Source organism: Impatiens glandulifera, chromosome 9, assembly GCF_907164915.1.
Source record: "Impatiens glandulifera chromosome 9, dImpGla2.1, whole genome shotgun sequence".
In the NCBI taxonomy this organism is placed as follows: domain Eukaryota; kingdom Viridiplantae; phylum Streptophyta; class Magnoliopsida; order Ericales; family Balsaminaceae; genus Impatiens; species Impatiens glandulifera.
Genome location: NC_061870.1, coordinates 32,312,397 through 32,324,703, shown reverse-complemented (window position 1 = coordinate 32,324,703; position 12,307 = coordinate 32,312,397). Strand labels below are relative to the sequence as shown.

The 12,307-nt window shown below is 30.3% G+C and overlaps 2 protein-coding genes across 2 annotated transcripts; one reads left to right on the top strand and one right to left on the bottom strand.

Annotated features, from left to right (window-relative positions):
• Window positions 1-5,433: 5,433 nt before the first annotated feature.
• LOC124916270 lies at window positions 5,434-6,028 on the top strand. Its single transcript, XM_047456997.1, has one exon. The coding sequence runs from the start codon at window positions 5,434-5,436 to the stop codon at window positions 5,986-5,988; it is 555 nt and encodes a 184-aa protein (XP_047312953.1). The 3' UTR covers window positions 5,989-6,028.
• A 2,544-nt stretch (window positions 6,029-8,572) lies between these two features.
• LOC124915250 (heavy metal-associated isoprenylated plant protein 3-like) lies at window positions 8,573-10,149 on the bottom strand. Its single transcript, XM_047455932.1, has 5 exons — window positions 10,096-10,149; window positions 9,811-9,967; window positions 9,471-9,712; window positions 9,280-9,376; window positions 8,573-9,166 (listed from the first exon to the last, which is right to left on the bottom strand). The coding sequence occupies exons 1-5, from the start codon at window positions 10,102-10,104 to the stop codon at window positions 8,781-8,783; spliced, it is 891 nt and encodes a 296-aa protein (XP_047311888.1). The 5' UTR covers window positions 10,105-10,149; the 3' UTR covers window positions 8,573-8,780.
• Between the last annotated feature and the right edge of the window lie 2,158 nt (window positions 10,150-12,307).

Genomic DNA, 12,307 nt, shown 5'->3' with positions numbered 1-12,307 from the left:
TCATTGCTTTTGTTTGGTGACGGCGATGCAATTTTCATTTGTGATTGTATAATTTTTATTTGTGAATAATCTGCACGGAATCTCCATCCCCATCTCTCCGATGGCGATGTACATCTGATTAGTTTCTTTACTTACTCAATTAACCGGTAAGAGAATCGTGAATTGCATGTTTTTCTTTCTTTATATAGTAATTGATGCATCTCTTATTTGACTTTGATCAGACTATTCTCATTTTAAATTTTGGATCTCGCTGACCTGATTCTTCTTTTCTCTGGGGTTTCTAGTATTCAACTCTCTGTCTCCTTCACTATTTCGCTAGTTTATGTCATATCAACTCCAAATAACAGGTTTTGTCCAGTGCTTTTCGGTGAATTTTATCTTCTTTTGTATTTCTTAATCCTTCCTTCTTGCATGCGGATAAAACCAATCGCCGTTGCCAATTTAGGCAACCTCAAGGACACCTCTGTCGATTGATGGTGATTAGTTTATTACCAATCGTTATATGGCTATCGCGATTGGTAAACCAATCGCTATTAGAGTCTTCTTTTACTAGGGAATTATGTAACATCTTTTTTTTAAACAGGGATGGCATCAAAGCAAAAGCATAAAGGGGGCATGTCTGGGCAAATCGACGATCTCTAGAGGAGAAACGATCTCTAGAGGAGACCCGATCTCCTCGAGGCGGGTAGTTCTAATGAGTCAGATGACGCATCCGACCATGTAGATCCGACGTTATCGGAGGTTGAGATGATGATGACATCATCCTCTCAGCTTGAAGGTATAAGTTATAATCTTTGAATACATAAAAATTTATTTACTAATGTTGTATAATTTTTTTATAGGTTCTACATCAAAGAAAAAGGGTCGGGGCAAAAATAGGAACACGGCCCACTTGAAGTTGAGCCCGGGTGAGAAAATAACGATAGAATTCTCGCCAAATGGGAGAGTGTGTTGCGACAACGGCACTACATGGTCCAGACATATTGGGATCGTAGTTCGAGATCCGACTGTGATATCACATCGTCTCCTACATTGGTAAGACTTGAGCTCCACCGACATAGAGCATCTTTGGAAGTCAGTAACGGAAAGTGTTAATATCTTATTGTATTAACTTTCATTCTCTAATACATAATAATTAATCTTGTGTCTTTGCAGAATCGTTTTGAGGCAGTGCCAGAACATATTGAGTATTATCGAAAACATATAATGGAACATGTTAAGATGGTTTGAGATAGGTATCGATGTGATATCAATCAGAATCACGTTAAAGCTCATGATGTGGATATAGTAGCTATCAAATCACACAAACCAAATGAATATACGGAAGATTATTGGAATTACATTTTGGATCGTCACTTTCTACGAGACGATTTCTGGGTAAATCTTTAAATTCTAAACTTTATACATCATTGTTTATAATGTAATTAATTAAGTATTAATTGATGTTTTCAAAAATAGCTAAGAAGTGAGCGGAATTCCCAAAATCGGAAGAATCTTCGAATGACACATCATGCAGGGAGTGTGTCATTTTCTCAGGTGGCAGCAAAAATGATGAATATATTTATTCAAGAGTCATTATAATATGTTAATTATATTTTGATGATTAACAATATTAACATTTAATCTTAATAGGAGAGGAGTACGTAATTGCGCCATCACACATTGAACTTTTTTACAAGACACACAGTAAAAAAAGGAACAGGTGACGACCTTACTCGTGTGGTGGATCCTCATATACAAGAGAAAATTATAAGTGTATACTTCATATTTCACTTATTTATTGATTTATAATTGATTAATCAATTATTGTTTCTTTTTGTAGGATGCGATGCGTTAGACGCTCGAAAAAATCACAATATGTACGATTATGAGCTGACCGAGAATGTTTTTGGACGATAAGGGCACGAGAGAGTCATTGGAATGGGAACCGGTGTGAGGCCCACCCAGTTTAAAGGAGATTTGCGTGGTGGAAGCAAATCTCAGCAGAGTGAGCAAGAGGTTGAGAAGTTTCGTACTGAATTACAAGAGGAGGCTTTGAAAAGAGAATAACTGGAGGCTTTAGTTCTTGAGTCACAAAGAGAAACACGTGAGGCTAAAAGAGAAGCACAAAAGACACAAAGACAAATACAAATTGAAATTGAAAGACAAGTTCTTGAGTCACAAAGACAAAAGGAAGAATTTCATAACCAGTTGGCGACGTTTATGGCGAGATATCCTCCACTTCCACCACCGTATCAATCGGGTATATGATGTTTTTTATATATCTTTAAATACTTTGATTATGGGTTAATTGAGATTTTGGTTTATTAGATATTGTAATGTTGAATGAATTGAAGATTTAGGTTTATTGGATAATTGTATTTTTTGATTATTGGGATTTTGGTATATCAAATTCAGTATTTCTAATTTGTGTATGTAAGTCTTAAATTGTTTGGTTTAAAATAGGTAAAATTCAGTTTATAAACGTTTTATTTTAAAAAAAAATATAACCGAGAGTATTTGAAATGCTTTTGTTAATAAATAAAAGAATTTTCCGAGAGCATTTCAAATGCTTTTGTTAATTATATAAAGAGATCTCTGAGAGCGTTAGATCTGCTCTCGAAATTAAAAATGCCTTATTTCTGGGAATTTTCACTGCCCTCGGTTATAAGTTATCTTCGAAGACTTTCACTACCCTCGCAAATGCGCTTTTTTTCTCCGACAACTGTTTCACCGAGACGCGCCGATGGCGTTTATCGCTCTCGATGAGTTGTTTCACCGAAGGTCTAGAGCTTTTCTCCAAGAGATTCTGCCCTTCATAATAAACCGTTTTTTACTAGTGTAATAATTTCAATTAGGTTTTAGGTTCAAACATTAGTATATGGTAATTTTTTAATTTTAACTTTTTTGAATGGATTTCTAAATGGCTGTCTTGCTTGACTCATCCGAGGTTCTGCCCTTTTCTTCCAAGTTGAATATTTTCAGCATTCAGCCTCCTATTGATAGTCATATATATCGATCTACTGAAGCAAAACTTTTTATATAAAATAATATATTTGTAAGATATTATCCCAATATGATAAATTGTGATAATATCAATATTTTATTATATTATTATATTAGTTTTTTTATAAAGTATATATAATAGATAGTGTCGGCCCCGAGTTTTGGGCTGCCCCAGCCTCGGGTAAAAAAATCGATATTTTTGTTATTGTACTATGTCTAATTTAAAATTATGATTAAAAAATTAGTTTTTTTTTTAGATTTGAACCCAAGATCAATAAAAAGTTTTACATTCTCATTTTCATCCACTAAACTACAATACTTTATATTCAAAATTATAACAAATTTAATAAGATATCTTACTTTTTTTAATAAATGGCGTTTGTCAGGCTTACCCCAGGACCGACCCTGATAATAGACATAACTTATATAATTTATATAAAGAAGACTCTCACTGAGAGAGCTCTGATATCATGTCAGAATATAGGGAAATTGTATTAAAATTATTATAAATTATATAAGTTATGTTTATTATATAGATATTACATTAAATTTATAAGGAAGCTAATAATAAAATTGTGATAATATATTATAAATATATTATTTTATATTCTAATAAGTATAACATGATATATATATAGAGAGGAATGATACAAAACGCGATTTGGGGATAGCGACTGGCCCAACGATGCCTACGTGGAGCTGCGTGAATGACAGCGTAAGAAAAAGTAAAAACCCTAGCAGCTTTCATTCTGTGTCCATTCCACTTCCTTCCCTCTCACTAAAAACCAGGATTCTTATACTTTTTTTTCTTTCTTCTTTTTCATCCTCATAATCTCTTCTTCTGCAACTGCATGTCATCGATGCCTACATAACTCGAAGGTCACCTACTTCTCCAACGCATCTACCATTTCTCGTAAGAATTCATCTTCTTCATCATCATAAACTTCACAGCGGTTTGATATTTTCCACCATTCGCGGGTTAGATTTCACTCTGAACAGCTCTGCTGAAAACGGATCGTATTTCTGAATAATACAAGTTAAAATCATATTAAGATTTCCTTTTTTGTTATGAATTTGAAAAAAAAAAACAGAATATCTTAATCATCTTACATATGGATGATTTAAGGATATCTTTTTCATATATATATATATATATATATATATATATATATATATATATATATATATATATATATATATATATATATAGATTTGTTGAAATTCATATATATCGTCAATTCCAATATCTTATGTTTATGAAAGAAGTTAAAAAAGAAAAAGTGAAATTAAGCTAGAGAGAGGGAGAGCCTTGTAAATTCTTAAGAGAACACACACCAACCCTAACCCTAGCTAGCGAGGGTTGCGTGGACCAAATGAAAACAAAATTATAAAACATTAATTAAGTTGAGGGAAATGAATTCATTAAACTTTTTCACCATCATCTTATTGCATGCCGGCATCCAATTAATAGCACACGGTTATATTCATGATTTATATTTCCCCACCAACCCCACAAAATTAATAAATAATAATATAAATATAACTTTTCAAAATAATAATAATAATATTTATAAAAAAAAAAAAAAAAAAGAGGTCACGGTATGGGTTTGTGTTCATGAACATCCCAATTAGTCCTTTATCGTACAAGTATACAACCCATTTTACTATCTATTTAAATAAATGAAAAAACATATTATATTAATGTAGAAATTAGAATTAAAATTTAAATAACATAATATATTAATTTATAAATTTATAAGAGATATATATACAAATTAAAGTCAGGTTGACACTTGTCCTTACAGTCTCTTAACTTATAATAAGATTTAGTAAAGATTAAAATCTCAACAAATTTCTTCCCAATTGGGCGAAACCCTAAAAAATTGAGGTTTATGTATAACTAAATACCCGAGTTTCTTGACATCTAAGCATACATTCACAATTCTAAAATTCTCCACTTATTCATTCTCAACGTACGTATTATTTTATGCAAAATTACTAAATAATTCACCTCATGTTAGGTTTCCTTTCATGTTCATATATATTTGTAGCTAGCTAGCTAGGTATTAAAAGCTTAACATGCAATTTAGAAGGAAGGAGATCGAGATGTAAACTATATATACTATATATATATATATATAAAGAGAAAGATTAAATAATAATAATTAATAGTTAACATGGTACGTAGGTACGTTCCCATACACTGTTCCCTCACATGCAATGTTTCCATGTAAATTAATATCTCTCACACACACACACACTAGAACGTGGACTAGGTCTGTGGGAACCAACCTTAATCTTATCTTAATCAATTTGTACATATATATATATATATATATATATATATATATATATATATATATATATATATATATATATAATTAACGAAACAATAAGTGAGAACCATAAGACATTCACATCATAATTTACATTATAACAAATAAGTCCATGGCAATCTTCAACATCCCCCGCGGCGGCAAGAGAGAGAAGACGATTATAAAGCTGAAACTGGTGGTGGAAATGTTACAAAAGACTGTCTTGCCTGTAGTAGGAGGAGGAGGACAACCTGCAAAGTTGAAATCTCCACCTCATGATCATCATCATGATCATGCCATAAGAAGCTTCTTCAACGAAGAAAACGAGGATGATATTGAAGATGCCGCCATTGACGAAGTGGAAACATCAGGTGGTGGAAGCAGCGGCGGCGGCGTTCCTGCAGACGTGAAAGAAGGTCATTTTGCTGTATTTGCGGCGACGGAGGAAGGGGAAGTGAAGAGGTTCGTGGTTCCCCTGAGCTATCTGGAGTATGCGCCCTTCACTCGGCTTCTAAAGAAGGCGGAGGAGGAGTATGGATTCGATCGGGACGGAGCTCTGACGGTTCCGTGCCATCCGACCGAGTTGGAGAGGATATTATCGGAGGGGAAACAACGGCATCATCGGAGAAGAGCGTCAGGATCATTTATGCTCAACAAACTCACTAACTGGGTTGATCTATCAACCTAACTAATAATCATGCATTCATTTATAATTTATTATATATTCTCCTACTATATATATTACTATTTCTATGCATGTAATTTGTTTTCAATCTATTGTTTCCCCCCACCCACAATATTCATGGTAATTATTATAATCAATATTATTTTCAAAAGTTAATACTTGTATATAATTAAAAATGATAAAAAAAAAAAAAAGAATAGATGAGTCGGAAAATTAATTGAATGTAAATTTATAGAAATTATATTATTTTGAAAACTTTTTTTTTAAGTTAAAAGTTAGACTAAAAATTAAATTTATAAATCATACTTACAAATATTTTTATTTTGTTTAGGAAACTAGGGTAGTCAATTATCTAGAATTACAAGTTGATGAGTTAACCTAATAATTTATAATTTGTCTTCTTCTTAATTTTTTTTTTGCCAAAATGAAAAATAACAATGAAAATTCATGGAGTAGTCTAACCCGATCTATTTTAACTACTAAGACTATATATTTTTTTAAAAAACATTTTACTATGGTATTTAATATTTATATTTTTTCTGAAAAAAAAGGGACAATAGATTAAGTATGTAGCCCGCAAACACACTTAACAATTTAACTAGGCGTAAAACTTGTCTTCTGACGGATTCGAACCCAAGAATTTGTGGTTAATATTCACCTCTTATTGCCGATTTAATATTCATATATATATATAATTGGGTGAACTTAAAAATTTAAGGAAAAAATAATTATAGATAAAACAAGTGTATTACTATGATTTTTAATTATATATTAAATAATTAGAAAAAAAAAATAAGAGCGAAATAAATAAAAAAAATTAAAATTTAAAGAATAATATCACGTCTATATATCTTCTAAAATATTAATAATTATTATTATTATTATTATTTGGGATGGGCACCAAGATAAATCTGCCCCTTCTTGAATGGTCTCATGAGCTTGGATGATAGTTATAATAAAAAATATTAATATATAATGAAAATATATATTTTAAAAAATAAAATAAATGATATTATTTTAAAATTTTATTTGATAAATTGAATTATGTAATTGATTAGATAATTAATAATAAAATTATAATTTGTTTAATAAATCTTAGGTTTCTTTAGTTTCATTTTTTTTTATCAAAATTATTCATATGAGTTATTATATATTAATCAAAATATTTTTAATTTATTGTTTAAAATTTTAAAATATATATATATATATATATCTTATTATATATCAACGAGGTAAAAAGTGAAACAAGTTAAAATATATAAATTTGCCTTATTACGACAATTCCTTGATATGGGTGATTCTCTCCATTATTTTCTATTTCAAATTTAACAGTTATTAACTTATTGGGACAGAATGCGCATTTTTAGCTAAATGGGGACTGATTTTGAACTTTTGGTCATCCAGTTTCCCCAAATTAGAGCTGAAATTATTCATTCCATCACTTTCGCACAAATCTTCATTTTTTTTAATTATATTTTCCCATCCGATTGGTAGCTAGATCTTGTATAGGAATCTTTATGGGACTAGTTTGTTGTATAATCTGATCTGTCATGTTCAACCCATTGCATTTTTTTTAGAATTATTTTTTTTTTCTGACATTTCAATATATTCTTTCTCGATCAAAAATCAAGTCGTCAATGCCATAAAAATTTTTTGTCTTATGTAAAATTTATATGGATACGGCCTTATTTATAATGATATTTCTAGTTGATTTATAAAATAATTTATCTTTATAAAAAAATTGTATATATATGTTAGATGATAAATTGGAATTATATCCCACCAAACTGTTAAGAAGAAAGAAATATGATAGTATATAGTTTTTTTCTGAAAACGCAAATATTCATATTTTTAATTGTGAGCTTTCAATTATTGGTGTACTGTTTTCAAGTCTGAGTAAATAATATTTTTATGTTTTAATCAATTTTATTTATTTAATCCTTAATTTAAAGTTTTCTCAATAGGAGAGGATTATGATTAAGGCTATTAAAATTTCGAGTTAATTTTTAAAAATTTTACGATTATACAATTTCACCGAAAGTTAACAAGTCTGATTATAAGTAAACTTTTAAATATACATTTTTTTACGAATTTACGCTAATAAAATTTTACGAGTTTATAAATAATTTATATTTTACGATTTTAAGTTTTAAAAAATAAATTTATATTTAAAAATAAAATTATTATTTATTTAAAATAATTAATTAATATAATTAAATTTTAAGTGTAATTTTTTTTATAATGTTATTTACTCGGTTAAGTTGGTGTATTAGAGACTTGGGCTTTCTCTAGAAGATAGAAACAGTCCTTTGGTGGGCCTTAAGAGTCCAATACAAATTTAATATTTTGATAATTTGATATACATTTCATCATCTACTTGCAGAACCAAAAGCCTTTGTCCAAGTTTGTTTTTTTGGGTCAAGATTCTAACACCACCCATCAATGCCCAACTGTATTGGGTAAATCATTTATGTGTCCACCAATAAAAGAAAAAAAACAATAAATAAATAAATAAAAGGAGAAAAGTGGTTCATTTTTCAAACATATAAATAAATAAATATATATTCTCGTCTAGGGTAAAAAGATATAGAAAAATGATATTTAATTAAAAGAAAGGACATTGCAAGTTAATGGATCCGAAAAATAGCTAGCTGCCCTCTTCTTCTTCTTCTTCTTCTTAGTGCCATTACTTTTACTGAACTGTCCGTTTCCATCTTCACTCGATCAGTATATACAGATTCCTTCGATTCGACTGTTGTAGTAGCAAATGGCAATCGATGACATTCATTGATTCATCACATGACAGAGCAAGCATTAGGATTGTCATCGCTGAACACAAATCCAGGTGGATTTGGATAACCACCCCATACACTCTGCCCTCCTCCTAATGCCGGACTTGCAACCGGTGGTGCTGGTGGATATCCATAGTATCCCATGGGGGAGTAGTACTGTATCTTGTTTTCTTCCATCATCGTCGTCGTAGTGATTCCTTCCCGTCCGCCATCGCTACCATCTTTGATCTCTTTCTTCTCGTCTTTGATCTCTTTCTTCTTCGGCTGGACAATCTCTACAGCCGTCGTCTTTAGCTTCTCTTTCAGCAATTCTACCAATGCTTTCATGTCCATTGTTCCTTTTACCGTAACAAGCTCCTTTTCCCGATCTATCTTAATCTCTTCATAACCTGATATAAGTAATTCATATGATCAATTATTATATGTTTTAACTTGAATTGAATTGAATTGAAGTAGTTAATTAATTAAGCATTATTAGAAGTAATTAAACCAACCAACCTACCTTTGGTCTTCGTAACATACTTGTAGACCTTATCGATGCATCCTTCACAATGTAGGCTCATCTTCATAACTGCCGTCGTCGTCGTTTCCTGAGGAGGCTGATGAGAAATCGATTAATTGCAGTCAGTTAGAATCGATGATATGTGTGAAATGACTGAAGATTTGAAGAAAAGAAAAGAAGTATGTCCGAACCTCTTTTGATTTCTTATCATCATCTTGCTTTTTCTCTGTTTTTTCTTCGACTTTCTTCTTCTTCTCTGCATCATGGACTGTAGCAGCAGCAGAATCCTTCTTTAGCGGAGGAGGCGGTGAGACTAGGTCGACTTTCTTCTTCGTCTTGTGCTCGAGAAACTTCTGGACCTCCATTGGATCTACTTTTCCTGTCAACGTCATCTTGTTGGAGTCCAAATCGGCTTTTACGCATTCAACGCCGCCTTCAATATCAATGCATAAATAAATCATCATCTATCACAGCAGAAAAAGAAGAAGAAGAAGTTACGTAGGATTAACAGAAAAAATTGCTTAAAAATACCTTTGTAGGTGGCAGAAAGGAGCTTCTTAAGCTTAGAGATACATCCAATGCAGTGCAAATCCATCTTGAAAACAACGGAGGAGGAGGAGGAGGAGGAGGAGTCGTTGTTCTGATCTTTGGAAGTTTTGTTGTGACCTTCTTCTACTGTATCGTTGTTCTATGAAAAGGAAAGGAAAGGAAATGAACAAGTTACAAGTCAGTCAGTGAGTGAGTGCCGAGAAGAAGAGAGAGAGAGTAGTACGTATAATTGACGGAGTAAGCGAGAAAAGAGAAATTGAAACTCACCTCGCCCATTGTTACTCTGTTAGAAGGAAGAGAGAATTCAGACTGAAATGGCGTAGGGGGGCGGGCATATATATATATATATATATATATATATATATATATATATATATATATATATATATATATATTTATAGCAAGGAAAGTTAGTTGCTACCTTCTTCTTCTTCTTTCCCTGTTGTAAGTGGCGGTGACCTAGCTAGCCTTCATTATTTTACAGTATTGACAACTGTTGTCAACGAAGATCCCACGGCCACAAACATATCTTTTTACCTTTTTCTTAAATTAATTCGCTAATTTGAAATTTGTAAAAAAACTTAATATTATGGAGTTTATAAAAACAGGTTGTAGAATATAAAGACAATAAAGTCCCTCTCAGTCTTAGCTTTATCTTACTGTACTGCCCTGCCCTGCCCTGCCCTGCCCTGCCCGCCGGAGCCGCTGGCTCAGAACCTTCCACCACTCAATTCACTATTGCTTTATTTTCACGTGTCATTCTCCCAATTATAAACACTCCTTTGCATTATTAGAATTTCTATTGAAATTTTAATTTGAAAAAATTATAAATTTTAATTCAATTATAATTATTATACCAAAAAATATATAATGAAAATTATTTAATTATATATTATTAAGGTAAGCAGAAGAAAATCAAAGAAAAATTATATACAAAACAAGTATGTCCACGTGAATTTTGTTTAAATTTTAAAATTAAAAAAACAAGTAAATAATGAATTAAATTGAAAAAAAAAGTTAGAAAATAATATGACATTCTATTTAATAAATAAAAAAAATTGGGTAGGCTTAATCCAGATTCAACTCTAACGTAGATCCGTCTATATAGATAGATACCTCAAGTATTAATTTGTTTTATTTTTCTAAACACGTTAATAGTTAATATTGTTGTAAATAATTAGATATTTTCTTTCTTTGAAATATAGACAAAATAAATATTGTAAATAAATTTCGAGTTAAATTTTTTTTTTGTGAAATTAAGAATTATAAAATATATTTATAATTACACTCTTAATTCCAATTATACAATTATCAAATGTACCCTTATTATAATTACTGTTATTAACGAACTTATAATTTTTTAAAAGATATAATATTTATATAATTAGAATTTGCATATAAACATGTTAATGTGTCTCAAGTCTCTTCTTATAAGTTACTTGTATAAAATTTATATTAACAATTTTAATTATAATACATTATAAAAACTTGTAATAATGATATTATCTTTTATTTATAATTAATATAGCTTAATCTCAAGTGATAATTGTGATTCTTAAAAGATTATTAATAAACTAAGAATGACATCAATCAAAATTTAAAATTCATAAAAATGAATTCATTAACAAAGACTAAGGCTTTCAAGATGAATTCTCAATCTACACATTGATGATTAAATTGGAGAATAATATGTTAAGAAATAATATGTTAAATAAAAGGTCACACTCTATAAATTTATTATTATTATATGCGTTGGCCAGACGCATAACGCCAACTCTCCCTCTACCCTACTTTAACTAAACGCCTCTCAAATATTTTACTTTACTTTTCCACGCAATATTATTAGACGGACATTCAAGATTCTTCTTCTTATATTATTTATATATTTGTTTGTACGCCCGGAATAATATTACTAAAATCAAAAACTAATTCCTTGTTTGGATTGAACTTATTTAAATAATTTATAAACATATACAATTCTAGGACCATCAACCACAAATTCCCTTTGTACCATATGCATCGATTCAACCCATCTTGTGGCCTAGTATCATTCTTTATTTTATCTTATAAAAATGAAGAATGAACAAATTAATTAATGATCATTTGTTAGTTCACATAATGCTATTAATTGCCTAGCTAGCTGCATTCCACAGCTTTTGAGAATTATCGGATTAAGTGAGAAATCAGATTAAAAAGGAAGTGATCATGCACAATTTCAGTAATATTGTATGGTGTTAATATGTGATTAAAAAGATTTTGAACATTAAGTCAAAAGCATGTTGTTCCTCAACTTTATTATGTACTAAGATAAAAACATTATAAATCAACTGTTGTGTAACATGATTTTTTTTTTGAAAAACTTAGGTAAAGACAATTAATAAGATCTAATTCATTCAGCCTGGTTCGGTTTGAGTTATTAAAATAACTTAAATCACTCAAACATCATCTTATTCTCCTTTTTATTAATTATATCACTTAA